Below are 24478 nucleotides of genomic sequence, written 5' to 3' on the forward strand. Positions count from 1 at the left end.
AGGAAGAGGATGATAATGATGATGATAAAATTCCAAGAAATGCTTTGATACAAGTCTTTAATTAAACCCCAGTTGAGATGCATTGTCTTGTTGCCTAGATACAATAACAGTGAATTATATATACTATCATTATTATAGCCGGATTCTCATTGGGATTTGATTGAGACAACCCCCATACAATTACTTGCAAGATATAATAGCATTATGCCGATTTAGCCTGACTTATCATGCGTAAACGTATGTTACATCCACTATATACAATTACATTTGTGTACTGCCGTTCACCGCCGTAAATTTGATTTGCATATGATTAAACAGCTTTTCAAAAGCCAACTTAGAATCCAGTTTGCAAATATAGTACTTTAGTGACAAGCGGATTTAGCTACTGGATAATAATAATAATAAAATCTTTATTTTTCGCAACGGAAAAACTTGTTTACCAGAAAGGTGTCCTTCCACGAGGACGTGAAACATTGTAACACAAAGTATTGTAATAAAAATCAAGGTTAAAATAAAAACAAAAACAAAAAAACTATTAAATTTACAACTCAGTCTACCTACAATAAAGTTCAAATAAAATGTTAAAAAGCGTGTGTCAAAGGTCACAAAATGGACTTAAAAACAAGAATTTCCAATACCATTCTCCATAGTTCTAAATTCATCAGAAATTTTGGTCTGGCCCAATGGTGTATTTATCGTTTATTTAGCAAGTTTAAAAATACTTTTTGTTTTGGTTTTCTCTCGCAATCTCGATTTGATACCGAAGGATTACTTGAAGCTGATTGGCAGTATCATCACAAAACTTTAGCATTTGAGGCGCCCCAGTCTTGGATGACCGAAAAACAACAGGTAGGTGAACTCGGGTTCGGTCTAGACCAAACCCTGAGTAGCAAAGAGGCCGTATCCCTTTTTAAAAATGTTGGTAAAATCATGGTAAAACTAGTGTGAAATTAGTGCGTACAATGGTCAAATTTACTAATGACCATGGGTAAAAGGTTGCCATGTAAGTTCAGTGTGAACAAGGCTTTAGAATGTTAACTGAGTGGGTGGTGTAAACATACAGTTATATTGGCACCAATCCAAACATGAACATGTTTGTATTTTGTAATCAAGTTTTTATTATTAACAATACAATGTCATTTTCGCATAAATTTCCATGTTCACCGTAAATGAATTTGCATAATATGTTTAAAGACGATAACCTAATCTCGTATTTAGCGGGCCTGCAAATGAGGAGACAAAATCAGATTATTTAAATCCGATACAATTAGTCCGCCTTACTTGTTATCGACCAATTAATTACGTAGCTGGAGGGTGGCATACAAAAGAAAACCAAACTGGTAGCTGTAGGCCCAAGAACATAAATAAGATGTTAGCCTAATGGATTTATGATTTTTGACAAAGTGCAAAATGTTTATCTAACAATCAAAGCATTTCTTGTTAAGAGTTCATAAAATGTTTCTGTTTTAAGGGGGAGGGGTAAGTTTCATTAGATTCAAGAAAGGTAATCTAACAACAGGACACTGAGCTCGCCTTGCCATGCCAAGATAGGAACTTGTAACAGTCCTTTGATCTTATTACCAACAGTACTGTACTATGCACATATTCTCCGCGGTGTGCGGTGTCTATTTAGTGGCATGAAACTGATCGTGTCGCAGCCACAGATAAACCCTTTGATCTCCGGAGCTCAGAATCCTGTTGTTAGATTGCCTTGATTCAAGTTACATATGCAATGGGAGAATACAGGATTTTAAAATAGAGGTGAGGGATAGGGTGTGCGAGGGCCTACAAGTTGTAAAATGAAATGCTGCATTTAAACTGATCTGCCTATGTGCTATGGGTTACTTGATTTAGTTTTAGTGTTATATGAGCAAATAAATGATGAGCAATGATGATACAGACATATTTTAATTACAGCAGAACCTCTGTAAAGGGCCCTTTTGGACCAAACAAAGTTTTCCCTTAATAGCCTCTGAATAGTGGTTAGCATTATGTTAAAAACATATATTACCGCTTATTCATTTCACACTAACGTTTTGCTATTATGGTATGATAGGTGTGATCCACTTTTAGTACTGTGATACTGAAAGTGTTATCAGATAAAAGAAATAACTGAAAAATATAACATATATCCTTTTTCCCTATATTATCTTGTTTAGCCTGCAGAATTACATAAAAAGCATATAAAAAATAAAAAAACTGTTTACATAATGATTATTTTAGCAGTAATTTAAGAACGTTAATGCAGTCTGGAAAATTAAAACACACTGCCCTCGTTGGTTAGAATCGGAACAGACTTCAGAATCAGCCAAGGAGTTAACAACTGAAGGTTTTTAAAAAAGTTTCAGTTTCACCAACGAAGATAAAAACGAGGGCGTAGAATTTAAGATTACTCAATAAATACATAAGATTATATCGGCTTATTTATTAATGTTGGTCACGCATCAATAAGTTTACATCTATAGGTTCGTAAAAGAGACACAAACAGAAACCAATACATAGCGTGGGTGGATATGCGTTGTGTTGTATATTATTAAAATACAGCCGCTATGAATTATTTATAGTTATATTATATAAAACATATAATATAAATAATGCAATACTTATTACTTGTATATTAAACTCTCTTGCAAATAATAATAATAAAGATCATTTATTTTAATAGTGAGTGAGTGGCCGAGCGGTTAAGACAGTGGAACCATAATTATGTAGCCATAACATCGGCAGGGGTTCGAGGCTCACTCACTCCATGGTTCTGGTGGTAGAACGAGTCTTCTCGGATAAGGACCAGTAGGTCCAGTGTACACAACTAGCTCGTGTGCACTTTAAAGAACCTAGTACATCTTTCGAGACGAGTAGGGGGATACCCCGGTGTATTAGTACATCACAGCCACTGATCACCAACTGGGCCCTCTGGGAGACCAGTCTTTGACTGAAGAGGTTACCCAGTATAAATATAAATTTCAATCAATCAAGTAAACAAGTGTTGTTTAATATATCGTCTTTTTAAAATTGTTTTGTATTTCTTGTATGAAGCGCTATTTTCATAACGCTGACAATTTCAATACATACTGTACATCAAAAACAATAACCAGTAGGCCTATAAGTACATGAAAAACGACAAAACAATAAACCCCACCATGCATACCAAAAAATGGATGGCTATGAAAAGAACTTTTTAAGGGATTGCAGAAGATGATGGGACAGACAGACAGACAGGCATTATGGCAGACTCAATTGAACTACAATACCCTATGGAAACACAATTATGGTTAAAAAAATATTTCCGACAAATACCTGTAGTATACATATATAAAACAATAAAGAGATCGTGAAGATGAAATAGACATTCATAGGTGATAGACTCGATTTAAATACTATGTGGATAAAAAGTTGTTTTTTTTTATTAAAAGTAAATGAAAAAAAAAAGATTCTTAATCGGAAGCTTACAAACCTTATGGTCGTTGACTTGAAATTTGATCCAACCATCGTCAATAGACATGATAAATGTTCCTTGTACGAGATCCAAATTCAGAGAATAACCGCCAAATAACAGAAGCGGGTAAACAGACACCATACTACAATCACGTATGTACACCTACGGGCAGAAGAAAAATATAATTAACTTTTTACCAATAATTAATTTATTAGTTACACCTACAGTAATATCAAGGGGTTTTTTTTAAATTGAATATATCTTGATGATTCACACCTTATTCTGTGAATAAATAAAAAATAAATAATTCTTTTGAATCTATAGAAACCATCCATTACATTGACACAGGTTCAACGAACTCCTGGATAATTCTGGTGGTAGAATAAGTCTTCTCTGATAAAAACTTTAAAACTATGTACTCATGGGCTAGCACCCAGTGCATCGGGGTTACTCCAGTGTTCTGGTATAGCCCTGTCAAAGGATGGCTTGAGGTTGTGGCCTCAGATCCATTACAGCCAACGAAATGATGATTAAGTTTACCACAGATACAGTATGTCCAATTGATATATGAATGTACAATATGTTACTGTTAAGCTCTGTCTACACAATCAAACTAGTTTGACAAAAAAAGATGTGCCCAAATATGGCATCATCGAGTACATACCTGTATATGGGCTCATCACATTTTTTTTTTGTCACATAGAGTTTGATAGTGTGGACAGAGCTTTAAGTTAGGGTATGGCCTATGATACAAGCATCACATGTGATATATGTGACACTATAACAGAATTCAATGCCATGATACAAAAGGACAAATAATAACAAAAAGAGAAATTCAATACCCAAAATTTATCAGGAAAATACATCTCTATAATTCTCCTTTAAGGCACAGAAGACGAGTTCTATTTATAGTCACTTAATCTTAAATTTAAATTAAACTTTCATAATTTAAAGGTTTGTATAATGATGATTAGTGCTAGTGTACTTTTAGAGTAAAATCAAATTACCGTATATCAATCAATCGATTAATAATTGAATATTATTCATATACTATAATTTGTCTTGTAATAATATGATCTGCCAAATATATTTTCATATAACAAAATGGTGAAGAATAATGTTATAAGATAGGAATTCAATAAAATTTTCTCAAAATTTATATTTGAGGCATTTGAGAAACAGGAGAAAAATTAGTAAAATTTCGATCTTACATCATTACAAAATAGTCCTGTATCCCCACTTTTTAAAAAAGGTTATTTCACGATGTTCGTCGCTGTTGAAACAAAATTAGGTTATTATAATAAACAAACAATAGAAATGTTATATCCAGAGCTAGCCTTAAACAATATAACATTGTTTATGTTGAATAATCTTGAGGGAAATAATGTTATTGACATTATTACAAACATTGATTCATTCGCATTATTAGTTCACAAATGTCTTGATATTAACATGACGTCAATGTACAGCTCCAGGCTTGATGCCTGACAATCAGTTGTTCGAATCCCTTCCTAATAACATTAGATGCAACGCTTTAATCAACAATATCGTACGTCGCATCACCCAGGGGGTATAACCAGACAAAACTCACACATGTAATGAAATTTTACGTGCATGGAGTTCTGCATGAGTGAGTAAGCTATCTCATGAGGCCAGAGACTGTTGCATATGTGTGATTGTGTATCATGTGATTAGAAGAAGATTTGTAATATTAACGCTGAATAAATTTCATAAAATAATTAATCTTATACCTAACGCTTGTAAATTACGACTGAACTAACAGAAATGATCTAAGGTCAGGTAACGTTCATTATATTGACTGTCGTAATTTTGATTATTATCATGTGATATTTCAACATGATTAAGATATTTCAACATGATTATGATTAAAGAACATGTTATTTCAACATGATTATGATATTTCAACATGATTATGATATTTCAATATGATTATGATTATAAATTATGTTATTCCAATGTGATTATGATATTTCAATATGATTATGATATTTCTACATGACAGACGATATTTCAACATGATTACGATATTTCAACATGATTACAATATTTCAACATGATTACGATATTTCAACATGATTACGATATTTCAACATGATTATGATATTTCTACATGACAGACGATATTTCAACATGATTACGATATTTCAACATGATTACGATATTTCAACATGATTACGATATTTCAACATGATTACGATATTTCAACATGATTATGATTAAAGAACATGTTATTTCAACATGATTATGATATTTCAACATGATTATGATATTTCAACATGATTATGATATTTCAACATGAATAAGATTATAAATTATGTTATTCCAATGTGATTATGATATTCCAATGTGATTATGATATTTCAATATGATTATGATATTTCTACATGACAGACGATATTTCAACATGATTATGATATTTCAACATGATTACAATATTTCAACATGATTACGATATTTCAACATGATGATATTTCAACATGATTATGATATTTCTACATGACAGACGATATTTCAACATGATTACGATATTTCAACATGATTACGATATTTCAACATGATTACGATATTTCAATAGAATATTTCATCATGATTACAATATTTCAAAATGATTATGATATTTCAACATGATTTCGATATTTCAACATGATTCTCAAAATAACATAAAAATGTTAACATATTTTAAAATGATCACAATCTTTCAACATTGATATTACCTTTGATGTTTTTATCTTCTCGTGATATATAAGGTATGGACTTTCAAAATGGCCGACTTGAAAATTTACGGATGAGGGGTGAATACTGACCTAAAATGAAAAAAAAAAAGTTTTGATTTCAAATGATTAATGACTTCTACAAAGTAAATTTGCGTTGAGAAGCTGACATGAACATTTTAACAAACGGTTCAATTTGAAGTTTATTTTCAGTTTCAAACTTTCGATTTGCAGAGAACTAGGACACACAGCCACTATCGTGGACAGACGAGAGAGAGCTAGAAAATTAATATCATAGGACTATGCATTAGTTTATGCATTTTCAACTGTCTACCCAAAATCGGGTGTCAAGACTTGGACCAAACCAAACACAAGGAATACGAATACTCCATATGACATCATAAAGTATTTTTAGATCGTCACAAAATCAAAAGCTCCTTTAATCTCTGTATGAGAACAGGCAACTTTCTATATGACCATAACATAAAAATAGTTTATTAATCAAACAATAACAATTGATTTTCATTAATAATTGATAATTTACTAATAACTAGTTAACAGTGAGTTGATTTCCTAATTGGCATATTGCTACTGATTCTAATTAATGACAATTTAGACGTTGTAAACAAAGATTCACTTTAACAGTTTTTTTCCCATAAGAGTGGTTGCTAAGCTACGCTGTTTAAATGATGCGTTTGAACATATTTGTCACCAACATTGTCATCAGGGTTTTAATATGAACAGTAAATTTACAGACATTATGCATGGGGATATTATTTTGTTATTTTAAAAAACATGATGTTTTTAAAAACAACAACATTAATGGACAGACCTACTTTAATTGTAAAAGTTACTTTACAAAAAGATTCTAAGACTATAGAATATGTTTTTTTAATGCACACATAGATGAATAAAAATCTATCAAATGGCCGAGCGGTTTTGAGTCAAATGGCCGAGCGGTTTTGAGTCAAATGGCCGAGCGGTTTTGAGTCAAATGGCCGAGCGGTTTCGAGTCAAATGGCCGAGCGGTTTCGAGTCAAACGGCCGAGCGATTTTGAGACAAATGGCCGAGCGGTTTTGAGACAAATGGCCAAGCGTCTTTGAGTCAAATGGCCGAGCGGTTTCGAGTCAAATGGCCGAGCGGTTTCGAGTCAAACGGCCGAGCGATTTTGAGACAAATGGCCGAGTGGTTTTGAGACAAATGGCCGAGCGTCTTTGAGTCAAATGGCCGAGTGGATTAATTTACTGCTCGGTCACTTGACTCGATTACATTCGTGCACCAGCTCTGTCTACTATACTTACATATCCATCTTGTTGCGTCTTGAGCCTAATCTGTTCCACCTTAGAGGCAAGCGGCATACTTCCAGCCTTAGTTTGACTGAACTTAGATTCTGGTGTCATCACTTGAACAATGTTTGGGTAGAGAGCAGCGCATAAGACGGCGATAACTAAGCGGTTATTATCGGCATTGATGTTGGCCTAAAATAAAATAATTTTACATTTTTTAGTTTGGCTCTATGAAGGAGTAATATTATATTATATTATAATATAGAATTATTTTTCACATATTATATCTTTTGTACATACTGTACAGTAAAATAAGCGAACAACTTCAGAATCAAACAAGGGTGTATAGGTTCAGGCCATAGTGTAAAGCTTTGTCTACACTATCAAACTTTATGTGACAAACAAATGTGATGTGCTCTTATATGGACATGATGATGTAATATCACTACTATATTTGGGCATATCACTACCATGTTTGGGGGCATCACACTAGTTTGATAGTGTGGACAGAGCTTTGAAAAGAAAGTACAGCGTTGAACTTGCTGTGAGGATTAATTCTTTTCTAGGAAATAGTTCTGAACAATAATAAAATCAATTTATTCTAGAAATGTGACAAATAACTTAAATAAATGAGAAATTCTGCAATATGAATATTATGATGATGAAAAGATATTTAACAAAACAAAGGAGTGTACAGTGGGTAATGGAGACGATTAAATGACGATAATGATGAAACTGTAATTATTTAACAAATATGATGATAATGATGATGACAATGATGATGACAATGATGATAACAATGATGATGATAATGATGATGAAACAAAAGAGGGGTCAATAAAAAGGAAGGTGGTAATAATGATAATGATGATGATAATGATGGTGATGGTGATAATGATGACGATGATGATGATGAAACAAAAGAGGGGTCAATAAAAAGGAAGGTGGTAATAATGATGATGGTATGATTATAAACAAAATAATGACGATGATGACAACATTGATGATAATGAAGACAATTGTAATTTGAATAATAAATATTATGGTGATAAAAATGATGAAGAAAACAAAACTATTTAATTATTAATGATTAAACAAAAATTTGTTTTTGTTTGTTTGTGAAACTAAATGAAGAATTTTAAAATTTTTTTTAAACACAAAATAGAGCAAGGTCTAAATAAGAGTTTATACTAGGGAGATATCTCAATCAATATGTTATCCAGCAATAGGCAGACAAGTAGATTATCTAATTGGTTCACATGGGAACGGACAACTGAAGAACAATCAATACCTCCTACAAAACAACAATGCCAATACAATTGCTATGGTAACAACAGGTGTTGAAGAATGAGCGGCATTTAATAAAACCAGAAACTGCAGCTGCAAGGGATGCGGACGGTTATTTATCTATGATGACCATAGTCAAAGGATGTTCCCAGCCTCTCTATTCAGTGACAGATAAATTTGGATTATGTGATATTTTTATTGTCACCTTTATAGATGAAAGTATTGTTGTATAATAAATAAATAAATGTTATGTAAATTTATATTTTGTTATTTCTTTATTTTATTTTTTATTTTCTTTTTCTGTGTTTTTTAAATCTCATCTTTGTTTAGGCATGTCTGTCACAAGCTTTTTGCTTTTTTTTTAACATGCCTTCTTCAATTTAATTACCTTTCTTTACACCATTTTGTATACTGTTATAATTTGAAAAAAATAAATGTTATTTTGATTGAAATAGTAATTGTTTTTCTTAAACCTTAAACCAATAGATGATGAATTCCGAAATCCATAAGATAAGAAGAACTGGTTAAATAATAAATATATCCAAAATTTTCACTTAAGCATTCCTTAACTTCAATCAAAAAGATTGATAAATGCCAGGACAGACTTTTCTACATCACTTGAATAAATGAAACCTCAGTTTTTCACTTAAGCACTTTTAAACTTAAAAAGATTGATAAATGCAAGGGCAGACTTTTCTACAACTATCTACTACTACTACAATCACTTAAATCAAGAAATAAAACCCCAGTTTTTCACTTAAGCAAAAAGAGTGATATTCAACACACTTTTCTACATCACTAAAATCAATAAATAAAACCTCAGCACATCAAGCACATTTCAACTATTTTGACTTAAGTAAAAAGAGTGAGATTCTTACCTCTGGCGCAACAGACCTTGCTACAACATCACTTCTACCGCCAGCCATTCTGTCCATTCTTTTTGCACTTAGATTCTCACTGATGAAACCAATGTCACTAAGCAACTCTGCAAACTGATGCTTCATTGACGCCAACATCTGAAAAAGTAATTGCAAAAAGAATTTACTTTTATATTTAATTTTATTTATTACGGCATAATATAAAACAACATGAGAACAACAAGCAGCAATACAGCAGCAATACAAATATTGAGATATAAAAATAAAGACTATATATGTAATTATTTTAAAAAATAAAAATATATTCCAACCACATTAAGTTTCACGATATTTTGTTCTCACTCTACAAAGACTGTAATAACCTTTAATACCATAGAGCTACTTTTTTTAGACACCCCTATTCAGAAGACACACCTATCGCCTAGGAAGATCCCATAGACCACACAAAACGATATTTAGGGGGTTAGTTCAGTCATGGAGCAACAAAAAGAAATACATATATAATATACAATGTTCTACCGCCAGTATATGCTAGAGGAGAACCTTGAAATTGAACCTGTGCCGATTTTAGTGGCCATGGTTTGCAGCGCCACTGCCTTAACCGCTCGGCCACTCAACTCGACTATTGAGATGTTATTAATAATATTTTATTGTTTATAGATGGCAATATAGAATAGACACACTTCATATCTTAAAAGCATTTCTTGGAAATGGTGGTAAAAATACTCATTTATATTTAGATTCAAGTCTCCGCTCATAAAAACATTTTCTTTGGCACAATAAGAAATATTAATCGTGTGGTTTATATTATTACCTGTAATGTTTTTATGGAAAGAAAATTGGCGTGACAATACTGGAAACCGCTGGAGAATTTCCGATTCGTAACTGTCGCCCAACCCTGAAAATAAACATAAATAAGAAGGTTAAAGAAGTGTAAATAAAAGATCAGTAAAATTAATTAGATTTTATCACACACTCGAGTGGTAACCAATACTGTCTGATTGGCTAATTTTGTATCATGTGCCATTAGTTCATACTGCACGGGAAAGTGATATTAAATGGTGTTAATTAATGGTACTATTGCATGCTTAGATGATATTTTTAGAATTTTGTGCAATCATGGCTGGTTGTCTACGTTTAAAACCAACCTATAGTGTGCGCTGTCTACAATTATTTACTTTTCGTCCAAAATTTAAACGCTGCCTTTTTTAATGGCGCGCCTTAATACCTCCTGTCTAGCTTTTGATTCAAGATTGAAACGGTAGAATTTTTTTTTTCATATGCATCCAACAGTGAGTAACTCGCCAATTACAGGATGGATAAACTATTTAATAATTTATCGTGCGTATAAACTCTCATTTGAGACGAGGAGGGTGGAGTTGAAATAGTCGTGAGTTTTAACCCTGGCACTAAGTCGAGTTGAACCCCGGACCTTGGAATTAGGAGGCAAGCACATTAACCACTAAGCTAAAACTCCACATATATAAAACAATGTTTGTTGTCATGAATGGGGAGAGAGATTTTTATTTGTTGAAACCTGACTGTTGTATTTACCTCAGCCTTGTTGAATAGAACAGTCAATCTTTCAAATCCATGAAAATATTCTTCCCATTCAACTTATGAATATTCATTATTGTTAATAATAATTTATTGCTTCTCAATATTAACATTATATTAGCAATGAATAAATTGTTTAAAGAATAGATATAACTTACTACATAGAACTACAACAAAAGAAGTATTTAAATAATTCAACATTTAAAATACAATAAAATATTTATGTTTTTAATAATGTAATAAAAATAAGAAAATATGCAAAAAAGGATTATTTAAACATTCTATTCAAAAAGCGATTAAATTATTCAAAAATGTTATACATGCACAACATAGTCTGTGACGAATCTAAATATTATGTGAAGAAGATCTCCCACGTGGCTGAGGTGTACATGCACTCGCACACTATTAAACTCAGCACATGTAATTGTTTTAATAGTAACCGTGTTATATACATGTCTACATATTATCATATCATTACAAGAAATCAGCTATTCGCAACAAATACCGCGTGAATTATGCATGAACGAATACAACACATTGCAGTATGACAACAATGTACATGTTTTTAATGTTGGATTTGTGCGTGCACGGCGACGCAATAATCGGATCTTTCAAAGCATATTATTGATGAACACGTATAAAAATCAATACTGTAGATTATTTTGAAATGTTTATTTTTTTACTAGAATTTAAAATTGGAATAAACAGCTATTCACAGTTATATTTTATGGTGAAATTATCATTCAGAATGGAATTGCTCTTGAAAAAAATTATCTTCTTTATAATCAGTCACTTAGAATCTGAATAGAGTACCGTATGTGCGGGCTAAAAATAGACTTTTATGAGAAGGTTGTTGTATCGACACTGTAGCGGCTTAAAGCGGTGGTTCGCAGTATATTTAGTTTAAGACAATACATCATCCTAAGGCTACTTTACTGAATAAATTATTACATACTGAATAGAAATTTGTTGTAATTGTTTGACATTTTTTTTACTGGCTGTGGGTATGCATACAGCAGGTGTGTATGATGACAAAAAATTGTTATACTGTGTGCATACATCAACCAAAAAGATACAGATTGAATCACAAGATAGGTAGTAAACCTTAGAAAACCTAAGCCTAACCATACAAGCATATGGTAGATAAATAAAACCTAACCCTCTAAATAATTCTCTTCCAAAATAAATTGAAAACAGAAACACTGGTAGGAAGCACATTTTTTTTCTTGAATTATTCACTATTTTCTATGTGAAATAATTACAAGATCTACTTCCTAAATAATCTCTCTCTCACTACAAAGTAAAAAGAAGTTGCTCATGGGATTCGAACCCCACACGTCGACTTGCAAGGCCTATTGTCTAAACCATTCGGCTACACAGACAGCCCTATGGAAACCTTTGCATAGCGAATTGTAGTCAGGTCAATTCTTACGTGACACCTAATGCATTCAATATGGTAGTCAAATATAACTAATGAATAATTCATGTTTTCTGCATCCCTTCTACAAAAACTATATTAGTTGGCAAGAATTAAACCTCAAGGTGTATGGTTGGCGCCGTATGGTTGGCGCCGTATGGTTGGCGCCGTATGGTTGGCGCCGTATGGTTGGCGCCGTATGGTTGGTACCATATGGCTCACAATACATATTCTGTTCAGAAAATACATTTAAAAAAAAAATATTATCGATCCAAATTTGGAGTTGGAAACAGTTTTGTATTGCGTTCTTTGCCAAACAATTTTAGGAAGTTTTGGGTAGAGAAGTTGTCTATGCTGAAATATGGATGATAAAAAGAGCAAGAATAAAGAATAAAGAAAAGGCAATGTCCAAAAGGCAAGTCTGTTCCGGAGTAGACAAAAGGATTAAAGAACAGAAATACCCCTACTACTAAATACTGTTTGTATTTTACCCATTTTATCATATATTATTTTTTTTATTGTTTATATTGTGACAAGCTAGACATTTTTCGAGCCAGAGTGCTTGACAGAATAAAATAATTGAATTGAATTTAAATAATCGATTTAAAAAAAAAAAAGTTGTCTTGTTATTAAGAATGTTAGCAAAAATTAACTCAGTGAGGATTTGAACGCAGATCAATGTATGCATCTAAAAAACCACCAAGCTACTGTATTCAAATCAAGTAATGTCACCATGACCGATTTAAGCTTCAGATTCTTTTCGGTATCATATTTGTTCTACATCTAAGCGTGCCCCAAATCACATTGATGGCGGCATTGATTCGCTTTAAACTCTCCAGTCAAGGGACTCGTAAAGACGAAAATTATGCCAGGTAGCTGGAACTCAAAGTAATAAACAAATCAATGGACAGTCAATAAATTCTCACTCTGAGTTGTTCACGTACAAATTGAATTTGACGTACACAATGTGTCGAAGTGACTAACGAAATTAGGCTCCGCTGACAAACACTATGGGGGCCCGAAAGTAGCAATTCATTGATTGCGAAGATTACGACTCTAATTAACCTGAAAATAATCAAGCGTAATTTTAAACCCACAGGAATCCATTTCGGTATTCAGAATTTAACGCAATTAATGCTACAAGAAAACAAGCATTATGTGGTGGTGCAATAGTACGTACTATTTAACAATCATGTAATACAAGAAAAACTAGAATGTGACTTATCAGTAGTACTCTTATTTAAGGGACACTTTCTGGACATAACAAAGTGTTTTATAGTATTATTAAATAATTTAACAAACAAATCAATTTGATTGGACGATTTGATCACATGGTGTGCAATAGTACGTACTATTTAACAATCATGTAATACAAGAAAAACTAGAATGTGACTAATCAGTAGTATTCCTATTTAAGGGACACTTTCTGGACCTAACAAAGTATTTCATAGTATTATTACATAATTCAACACAAACAAATTTGATTTGACGATTGTTGGTCACATGGTGTGCAATAGTACGTACTATTTAACAATCATGTCATACAAGAAAAACTAGAATTACGTGACTAATCAGTAGAACTCCTATTTAAGAGACACTTTCTGGACATAACAAAGCATTTCATAGTACAGTATTATTACATAATTTTACACACAAATAAATTTGATTGGATGATTGCTGATCACATGGTGTGCAATAGTATGTACTATTTAACAATTGTGTAATAGTAGTTTTTCCTCATTTTTCGTGTAGGAAAAAAAATCTTCTCACAAACAGAAAAAAAAATCTAATAGCAGCATCGTTTTTTGTTCTAACCTTTTTCCATTTTCTTTTAAAAGATGAAGGGAAGGGTCAGTTTTTTTATTTAAGACATTTTACCTCGCACTTCTACAGAATATACAGTAATTTTTCAGAAAAAAAAAAAAAAATATAATCGTCTCCAGGAAGATAGTGTGCTAATATTTATTTTATTGTAATTTTTTTTAAAGATAGAAAACACAATATTCATTGTAATTATTATAAAAAAGTACATTATCACAATAATTGTTGTGCAGTGTATTAAGTCACGGAGGGTATAACAACCTCTCTGTACAGTTGTAAAAATTCTAGCGAAATTGACTTGAGTCATGGCAGTTAAGTGCAGAATCACTCCCTAAGGAAAGAATCTCGATCTGACATCAGAATAGACTCTCCTTGAACCTAGCCATGTTATTTTACTCACAATTGAATTAATAATTACTAATCTGAATGAGGTCTAAGTGTGTACGCAAACAATACTCGATTAACAAGAGACTAGAGTACAAGTGCCTGTTATCATAAAACATCACTTGAATGTGGACTGGCATGACATGTTTTCAACAATCTCCTTAACAGGTTCGCAAATTGATTAGAGATGGCTGTATGTCAGTGACTTCTGGCTGGTTTACAGAGGGGAATATTGGATTATTTTTGTTATTAATTAATTAGCATTATGTTGATGTGTAATCACAAATTTTCAGAGTGGGTGTTGATGAGTATGAAGAAGGTGATGATAAATATCACAAGGGTCTTGCAAATGATGATGGCGATTACAACGCTGCATAATAAATGATGATGAAAATGGTAATCAGGTAGTTAAAGAAAAGAAGGATGGTGACAATATCATAAATTATATATGCTTCTAAATTTATTTTTTTAAGCTCGATTGGGGCTGTTTTTTCTACATTTCACAGAATCCCTCCTCTTCACTGTTTAAAAATTAAATTAGTTGAATGCATATCTTTGGGTGATTAGCATGTCTCTGTTTGTAAATTATATAAATATGTATATGATATTTTTATACACTCTTAAGACAACATTTTAAGCAAAATTGTGGTATTTTTTCCTCTCCATTTTCAATAGGTCTCATCAGTCCTAGAGTACTATAAGCTTTTTGTGGACGATATTATTTTGATTTGGTAGGGTTGACAAAGAAGAAAAGATAAACCTGCGTATGTGTGTAAGTTAATCATTATTGATTTAAAATATGCTTTGTCTACCAACCCAAAACCTAGCTATTAAATGATAATAATAATATTGCAATTGCAATGTTTACCAGCCTGTACAAAGCAATATTATAATAAAATTTAAATTAAACTCATCATCAAATTTTCATCATGATTGTATGGTACCCGCAAAATGAATGCAAACAACTTCAGCAGTCTATAAATGACTGTATATACTGTATAATACAGTAGAACCATGATTTAAAGGAGACAACTTTAGGACCCAACCAAATGTTCCTTAAATAGAGGTGTCTGCTAAATAGGGGTGTCCCTTTAATAGGGGTGTCCCTTTAATATGTGTCATTTTAATAGGAGTGTCCTATTTAATAGGGTGTCCTCTGAATAGGAGTGTTCTTTTAATATGTGTCCTTTTAATAGGAGTGTCCTCTGAATAGGGGTGTCCCTTTAATAGGGGTGTCCTTTTAATAGGGGTGTCACCTAAATAGGGGTATCCCTTTAATAGGTGTCTTCTGAACAAATAGGGATATCCCTTTAATAGGTGTCTTCTGAACGAATAGGGGTGTCCCTTTAATAGGGGTGTCCTCTAAGTGGGGGTCCCTTTAATAGGGTGTCTCGAAGGAGGGGTTCTACTGTATTTTTAGTGTTAAAACCTTTTATCTAAAACACACATCATTCTGTCACCTAGCAAGCCTAATGTAAAAAGATGATTACTATTAAAACAACCAGGCTGGCAAGGCAAACATGCTGCAATTACAACTATCATAACACTCGTATAAACATAATGAATTCATCGATATTTAACAATGTGTTAATGGAGGCATATATCTAATTTTTTAATGTTATATTGATTCTAGGGAGACCTCATAGGGCTTTAAAGGATTACCAAATCAGATAGCCAATTACAAGGCAAGTTAGCGTTAATAATCAAGTATTTTGTAGTGTATGAAAATTCAAATTATCATTTATTGAACAGGTGTTTCCTTTCTAAGACGTTACAAAGGTTGTGACTATAAAATGTAGTTTAGTTTGCAGGCGATTCGGAAAACATTAGATAATTTGATTTGTAATAGCCAAATGTTTTTATGTCCTAATAAACGATTCTAATATGTGTAGTTTGAAAAACACCGACCATCTTTTCGTTTTTCTTCTGTGTGTATTTGTGATAGGGCCTTCAGGAGAAGTTGATATGCATCTCAACACATAAGGGAGCCTTTAAAGGGATATCAGTGTTTAAGAGAGTTCGAATTCAGTGTATTGAAAGTTTATGGATTTTTAGAATCATTTTTGTGTGTTATATAAATTCATATAATCATTACAGTTTACTTAGAATAAAATAATTATTGACAATTCTATTTTGTTTTCTTTGCTTCCAAAATATGAATAAAACAAACTAACAATACAATAAATAAACTCCTTTAGGACACCCAGGGGAAACTCATATGAAAGATACACTCATAATAAAGGTACACTCTTATAGTACATTCACTTTAAAGATATATTTTCCTGTGACACAAACAAGAGGCATAACACTACAACCAACCTCTATTCATAGGACAACCTTTATTCATTGGAGGTTTCTCATTTTTATGAGAAACTTCCAATGAATAAAGGTTGTATATATATTATTGTTAAGATCAAATACTATTCAGGACACACTTGTTGGGTCCCAAAGGTGTCCTCCTAATAGGGGTTCTACAATAGTAATATGGTTGTTCTTATCTCAAAGAAATAATGTTTATAAAAAAATGAGTGGTTTACCTTATATGCCTTCAACAGTGTTATGTGATCACTATTTCCCTCTGCGAACTCTTTTCGTTTTTTATCTGCCTCTTCTTTTTTACCAAACGGAGCGACCTAAAAAAATATTGCATATTCGTCAGTCATCATACAGAAAAACTAGGGTTCAATTCCTAATCAAATCAACTCCCAGTCCACTCAGCTGTAAATGAGTAACTGGTTGAAAAATACTAGGGAGGATAAGCATGGAAAGGAGCGGACAGCTCATTCACCATAGAAAGAATAAGGGACTCACATTTACTGTAACTTCATTACTGTGGTGCAGATAAAAGGTACACAGAGGATCCATTATAGACGAAGAGCAAAGGTTCAAGTCAAAGGAGGTTATTCTTTTTTTCTTTTATGCAAAGGGCAAGCGTCGCCCTCCTTCGTTTTGCTAATCCCTGCATCCCCATTGGTACCAGGTGTGTGAATTAATTTCCGTATTCAAATCTAACAAGGAGTGACAAACTTACAAACGGAGATCGATAGCTAAGAACTGCAGCAATGGTGAGCACAGGATCCAAGCATCGGAAGATGGCTCCAAACAGCATCAATTTGCCAATACGCACATCCACAGGCAGGCTAGCTAGATGGTAGCCCAGGGCTGTTAACTGCTGATCTTTATTGAGGGCACCCAGGTTACAAAGACGGGTTATAGCATCTGATATGTTACTGTCTGGCGGCGGTTCGAGTAGTCTGCTAAAGACGGTCTAGAAAATATAAATAATTAAAATTAGTAGTCAACTAATCAACCCAAATGTGAAATTATATTCTTAAACTTATGTCCTGAGTGTGAAAACATAAGAGCCATTGAAATAGAGTATTATTATCTTAAGCTCTGCACAACATTCGTATTTGATATGACAACAAAATAGTTAGATAAAATTTGAAGATCTATACTTACTTTTACTAATAACCCATTGAAAACTTTGAGCATTTTTATTTTCAGTACAACTTGTTCTAAAGGCACACGTTGTATTTCTATAAAAAAAAAGATATTAAATGCAGGGTTATAGTTTTATCAATAATGTTGCTTCTGTAAAGCTAAGTCTACACTATCAAACTAGTTTGACAAAAAAAGTGTGATGTGCCCAAATATGGTAGTGATATGCCATCATCATGTCCATATATGGGCACATCACATTTTTTATTGCCTAAAGCTCACACTATTTCCATCCCTTTTCTTTTACCTGGTATGGGCTGCTCTCTAAGCCATGCTCGGAATGTGTGACTGGTGAACATATGGAAGGCCACTCCTGACATAACACGTCCAGCACGTCCTTTACGTTGAAGTGCATTTGCTTGTGAAACCCAGGTTGTCTCTAAACTCTCCATGCTTTTACTTGAATCATATCTAGAAAAAAGAGGTAACAAATTTAATAATTACGATACGATATTATTGTCACTTAAATTTAATGCACTTATTACAGGCAAATCTCTCCTTTTACACATTTATATTTTAACATTACTGCCAACCTCTATTCAGGGGACGCCAGTATTAAAGGGACACTTTAACGTAATTGTGTATATGGACATGTCATATCACTACCATATTTGGGCATACCACCACCATATTTGAGCACACATTTTTGTCAAACTAGTTTTATAGTGTAGACAGAGCTTAAGTACCTTTTCTCTTTCATTTTACCAGCATCAATAACAAAAACGACATCATCGATCGTAACAGATGTCTCGGCAATATTCGTAGAGATAACGACCTTCCGGAAACCATCCTTAGCTTTCTCAAAGACTAAGTTCTGATCCTCACTTGACAGACTCGAATGGAGCGGAACTAGTTTGTATCTAAACGAAAAAGAAAACGAAGTTTGATTGAGTTTTTAATACATGGATTTCCGCAATTCTTTTCTAAAAGAACAGAGCGTTGATTGTTTTACACAAAAAATGGTGGAGAAGGTATTAACAAGTGTAGTTACTATAACATGGCTAAAGTGTTTCAAAGTTAAAATAAAACTTTATTCATCCCTCACTGTGGGAAAATAGGTAATTTGGTTGGTTGATTTCGTATCACATGCCATACATTATTTTCTTCCATTTCAATGATTGAAAGTACTATTACACTGTCAGGTTATCAAATGTAAAAATGTTGTGCAATGTGGTATAATATCACATGACGTGAAACCAATCTACAGAGTAGTATGTCATCTACGTGCCCCGAGTGAAAAAAATTTGCATATTCTAGCCTCCGACATTCAATTTAAGAGGGAGACAATGGCTTAATTAAATAAAAGTTTAATTTTGAACAGTAGGTGTGTTATAAAACAAATAATGGAGGTTTTGTATTCGATAAATTGGGAAAATATTTTCATTTGTTCTGATTGTTCTATTTAACTCGGCTGCAACCTTTCATTATTTGAATACTATCAAACTAATAATCAAGGATTATCAACATTCATGTCATATCCTTAAGGCACAGATAGCTTATAGTTGTAATGTTGAAGGGATTAGTCTAAATAATATGAGAAGAAGGTTGAAGCATACTTAATTGTAGACTTTGGAGATGACATAGTTGCTTTGAGGCGATCAAACAAAGTTGTGATCTCAGCAAGCCCAGGAAGAAACACAAGAATCGCACCTTCTTTTGGAAACTGTTGAAAGAAATTATTGAGAGCTTTCAAGTTGTGGCTTCAGTAATTGAATGTGATATGATATGATGACATGCTTGCCTACCAATCCAAGGGTTCAAGTCCTGTCAGTGTTAGGATTTTTCTAATGAAAATTACAACTCCACTCTCAAAGACTTTAATAAGACTTTGCTTATGTAGAGCATCTTGTGTATGTTTGTCTAGCTATCATCATAATACTTTTTTAAATATTGGGGGTTGGGGGAAGGAATGACCTCAAAGGTCAAAGGTCAAGATTCTTAAACTAATAACTCACTTCATGATCTCCTTCTACTATCCATGCTATCAACTCCTCAATAAGATCATAGTTAATTTTATCATGGTCCAAAATAGACAAAGATTTAATAGTTGAATTTGAATGTTCTATAAGAAAAAAAGAAGAAAAAAGAAAAGTAAAATATGATTAAATATATATTAGACATAAAAATAGCGCTACCCTTTTATTATTTTCTTCTTATATTTGCATATGAAAGCATGTGTATAACCCGTTTTGGATTCATGTAAACAAATTTTTCTAGGCCTAGTGGAAAACAGGCTTTAGTGGAGGAATGCATATTAGAAAATGTAGTCAGAACATAAGATTTCATGTATATGCACTACAGTATATAACTCCATCTATTATTTATTACCAAATTTATTTGAATACACACCCCGATTTGAATAAATCCCCATATAACTCCCCGAATAAACACACCCCGGGTCGTTTATTAATTTCCTCAAATCTATTGAAACTGCATTTAATATCAAACATCACACCTGCATATCTATAGGCCAACTGTTTCTTAGTGATGTTCCAATCTTTCATGTGGTCTTCAGGAGGTCTAAATGCCGTTGTTGATTGCATAGCTTCCTCCACCTCATCCCAGACACTTCCAGAGAAGTTTCCTTTGGTCAGTTCCTTAGCAGCACTTTCTGATGTAGTCTGTGCCTTGCGTTTCACAGGCCGAGAGTAAGCTGAATTTTCTTCTACTACAAATCTACAAAATAGAATTTTGAAAAATTGCTTTCTTATAAATACGCTTTAGGGAGCCTGTCAACATTATTCTACTGTAATGACTACAGTAAGTACATTTTGTTAACTGTTTATAAATGGTTTATGCAATTAATTAATTAGTAAGCATTTTTTTGGGTTAGCATACACACTGTTTAAATACAGTGCCTACACTAAAACAATTAAATGCATATGTTAAATACATCAGAACAAAAATATTAAAGAGACACCTTCAGTTCCAACTGTGTCACTTTAATAGTGATGTCCCCTTTATAGTAGTGTGGTGTCCCTTTGATAGTGATGTGGTGTCCCCTTAATAGAGGTAGTAGTGTGGTGTCCCTTTGATAGTGATGTGGTGTCCCCTCAATAGAGGTTGCCTTACCTTGTAAACTCAATAGCATCTTCTAAGAAATATTGTTGTACTGGAAATGTTTTACCTGAAAGAAAACCATTTTGTGATTTTATTTATTTGCAATAAAAAATGTTATCATGGGTTTTTTCCAATGGAAGAATTTCTTTTTTCTTCTTATCCTTTACATATTAACATTTTTTAATACTTTTTTTTTTATCTTAAGTAACATTTTTTAATAGTGCCATTCTTACCTGGGATGTCTATAACAGGACAACCACCAAAATAATTCGAAAATAACTCAGCATTCAGTGTAGCACTCATCAGTATAACTTTAAGATCTTTTCGTTTTTCCAAAAGATTGCGTAATATCATTATTAGGAAGTCACTGAAAGGCAAAATGACACACTGTAAGCTGTTATATCACTTTAGCTTATTTTAATAATATGTATTATATAACTAAACTAAATAAATTCCTGTCCTTTGATTAGACGATTGTGGGCATGCAAGTACGATTATGCCATACCATTCTCTAAACTAATAGAATATTGCAACGAATTCAAACCTTTCTTCACTTCTTTCATGAACCTCATCCACAATAACATGAGAAACACCATCCAAGCTGAAATCTCCCTCTAGACGCCGTAACAAGATGCCTGTTGTACAGAACAATAGACGAGTGCTGGAAGACTGTAGTAGAAAAATACATATTTACAGTGTGTTTGTTTGTTATTTGTATTGGGCGACCTATTCAGTCAAAGACTGGTCTCTCCCAGAAGGCCCAGTTATGATCAGTGGCTGTGTGTGTACTAGTACACCGGGGTAACCCCCTGCTCGTCTCAAAAGATGTACTAGGTTCTTTAAAGGGCACATGAGCTAGATGTGTACACTGGACCAACTGTACGGATTGTAGTCCTTATCCAAAGAAGACTCGTTCTACCACCAGAACCATGGAGTGAGTGACTCTCGTACCCTTGCTAATGTTATGGCTACGTAAATATGGTTACACTGTCTTAACCGCTTGGCCACTCACTCACTAATGTAAAGAAATTCCGCATTGAAGGCATACACCAGGTATTATAGAGAAATGTCAAAGTATTTTTAAAACAAACCTGCATATTTTCCAGACGAATCTGATATCCCACAATGCCTTTAATTCTGTCGGCTCGTTCGTTAGCTACTCGTTCGGCCACTGCAATTGCAGAAATTCTCCTAGGCTGTGTACACACGATATTGCACAAGTTGGGACCAACCTCTTTGAGGGAAGCGTCTAATATAAATTGTGGAACCTGAGTTGTTTTACCACAGCTAAAAATAGATTGAAATATTAGTAAATTAAAGGTGTCTTCTTCTGAAGAGTAGGGGATCGTCTCCCAGTGTGCTGATCTGGTAGGAGCTCCACTGCTGGCTGTCGTGGGTTCGTTGAGGGCCTAATCCGAATTTCCTCAATTTCCAGTTAAGCTTGAGAACCAGAATACCTTAATAGGCATTCCACATAACTGTATTTACACTGTATATTCAAGAAATATTTAGGAAATAGACATACCCAGTCATACCACTGACAACAACTACTTGATTGTTCTTCAAAATCTTTAGAATTTTATCTTGCTCAGACCAAGCTGGCAGGTTCTGTCGCTGGGACAACATTGACAGATAGGAGCTGGAAGTCTATAAATTAATATAAAAAAAGATTTTTTATATATTTTTTCTTTTATATTGGGTGACCTCTTTTGTAGAAGAATGTTCTATTGGAAGGCCTGGGACAATGATAAACATTCAGTGGGGTAGTGGTAGGTTAGTTAATACAAGGTTAATGACTAAAAATAGTAGTAGTGGAGCTGTAGTTTGGTAGTTAATAACATGCATGGCTTCTAATCCCAAGGTCCAGGGTTCAATCCCGACCTAGTGCCAGGGTTGTAACTCACGACTCTTTCAACTCCACTCCCTAAGAGTCAAATGAGACATAGTTTATAAGTAAGCACGATGAATTATAAACATAGTTTATCTATCCTGTAATTGTCAAGTTGCTCGCTGTTGGATGCGTATGAAATAAAAAAAATAAACAAAAAAAATGTTACCTTAGTTTTCTTAAATTTGTCTTTAAGTTTTCTATTCTCTCTTTCAACATACTTTGGATCATATTGAGTTGGTTTATAATCTTTGGTTGACTTTGATGCATTCTCTTGCGGTGACCTTTTTGACCTCTGCTCTTCCTTCTCAACCTCCGGCAGTTGATTCTTCTTGTCCTCCGATTCAGCTACAACATCTTTCTTCTGGATAGAACGTTGCCGCGGGGTCGAATTGTCGACAATCGTAGCCTGACTAAGGGGAAGTGGCGTTTTCATCAACATATCAACAACTTCGCCTTCGTCTTCAAGGACGGACACAATCCCGAACACGGACGGAGAATCGTTCTCAGCGTAACTTACAGCTTCCTGAAACAAACGCTTTGAAATATTAAGACACTTGCTGTACGGAAGTTTATCGTTAGTACTTAAAAACGCTACAAGAGGTGGTTCGTACGGATACTTATTATCATCGGGAAATCGGATTTCTAACTCGTAAAATTTATTGTCTGGTAATTCTTCTTCCGGTACAAAACTAGTCTTGCTTTTTTCCTCTAGTTTGGCATGAGTTTTCCGACATCTGGTTCCGTAGCGACAATTACCTCGCAAAAAAAACTCGCAAAGATCTTCATTTCTAACAGAAGGTTTAGATTTTTTCTCAGCTTTTATTTTCGATCTGTATTGTTCATCAACAAACTCGTTCATGTGGCGCAGTTGGAGTTTGAGTACCCAAACATGATTGGGTATTCTTTCAAGGAAGTCTTCCCCGTAAATGGAACTCAGTGCCAGAGCTTCTTCTTGCCGTTGTTCGATGAAGTTCTCAGTTGTAATGCTGGAGAGGTCTTTATCATTGGCAGAGCTGATGTCAGAGAGGAAACACTGTGTAAGTAAGGCTTCCAATGCAATGTCTAGTTCACCATTGCTGGCTTCCAATGCTGCTAAACAATGATATTTGTGGAATCCATATCTGGAAAAAAAACCCATAGTACGGTAAGAGTACAGAATATTACTGGAACTGTGTTCTGTCAGAAATGGCTTAATTATTCTTTTTAATATGCATCGAAGAAAGATTA

At 33.5% G+C, this 24478-nt stretch overlaps 2 protein-coding genes across 3 annotated transcripts in view; one reads left to right on the forward strand and one right to left on the reverse strand.

Annotated features, from left to right (window-relative positions):
• Positions 1-22245, forward strand: part of LOC144852227 (cell growth regulator with RING finger domain protein 1-like) — a 249540-nt gene extending 227295 nt beyond the window's left edge. Inside the window, exon 7 of the mRNA XM_078709994.1 lies at positions 22236-22245. The gene's annotated coding sequence lies outside the window, so the exon portion shown is untranslated. The remainder of the gene's footprint in view (positions 1-22235) is intronic.
• Positions 1-24478, reverse strand: part of LOC144852204 (putative ATP-dependent RNA helicase DHX57) — a 29794-nt gene that overhangs the window by 3168 nt on the left and 2148 nt on the right. For both annotated transcript variants that reach the window (XR_013614277.1, XM_078709957.1), the window contains exons 4-22: positions 23418-24372; positions 22886-23007; positions 22452-22647; positions 21905-22029; positions 21594-21727; positions 21373-21427; positions 20756-20976; positions 20256-20362; positions 19857-19963; positions 18987-19160; positions 18548-18711; positions 18262-18338; positions 17831-18067; positions 17337-17432; positions 10435-10518; positions 9621-9758; positions 7471-7647; positions 6172-6261; positions 3455-3598 (exon numbers count right to left, since the gene is read on the reverse strand). Coding sequence is in view for 1 of the 2 variants with exons in the window: in XM_078709957.1 (XP_078566083.1) it covers positions 3455-3598; positions 6172-6261; positions 7471-7647; positions 9621-9758; positions 10435-10518; positions 17337-17432; positions 17831-18067; positions 18262-18338; positions 18548-18711; positions 18987-19160; positions 19857-19963; positions 20256-20362; positions 20756-20976; positions 21373-21427; positions 21594-21727; positions 21905-22029; positions 22452-22647; positions 22886-23007; positions 23418-24372 (3403 nt within the window). In the remaining variant the exon portion in view is untranslated. The remainder of the gene's footprint in view (positions 1-3454; positions 3599-6171; positions 6262-7470; positions 7648-9620; positions 9759-10434; positions 10519-17336; positions 17433-17830; positions 18068-18261; positions 18339-18547; positions 18712-18986; positions 19161-19856; positions 19964-20255; positions 20363-20755; positions 20977-21372; positions 21428-21593; positions 21728-21904; positions 22030-22451; positions 22648-22885; positions 23008-23417; positions 24373-24478) is intronic.

The sequence above is a fragment of the Antedon bifida genome, chromosome 9, assembly GCF_963402885.1.
Source record: "Antedon bifida chromosome 9, ecAntBifi1.1, whole genome shotgun sequence".
NCBI classification, from domain to species: domain Eukaryota; kingdom Metazoa; phylum Echinodermata; class Crinoidea; order Comatulida; family Antedonidae; genus Antedon; species Antedon bifida.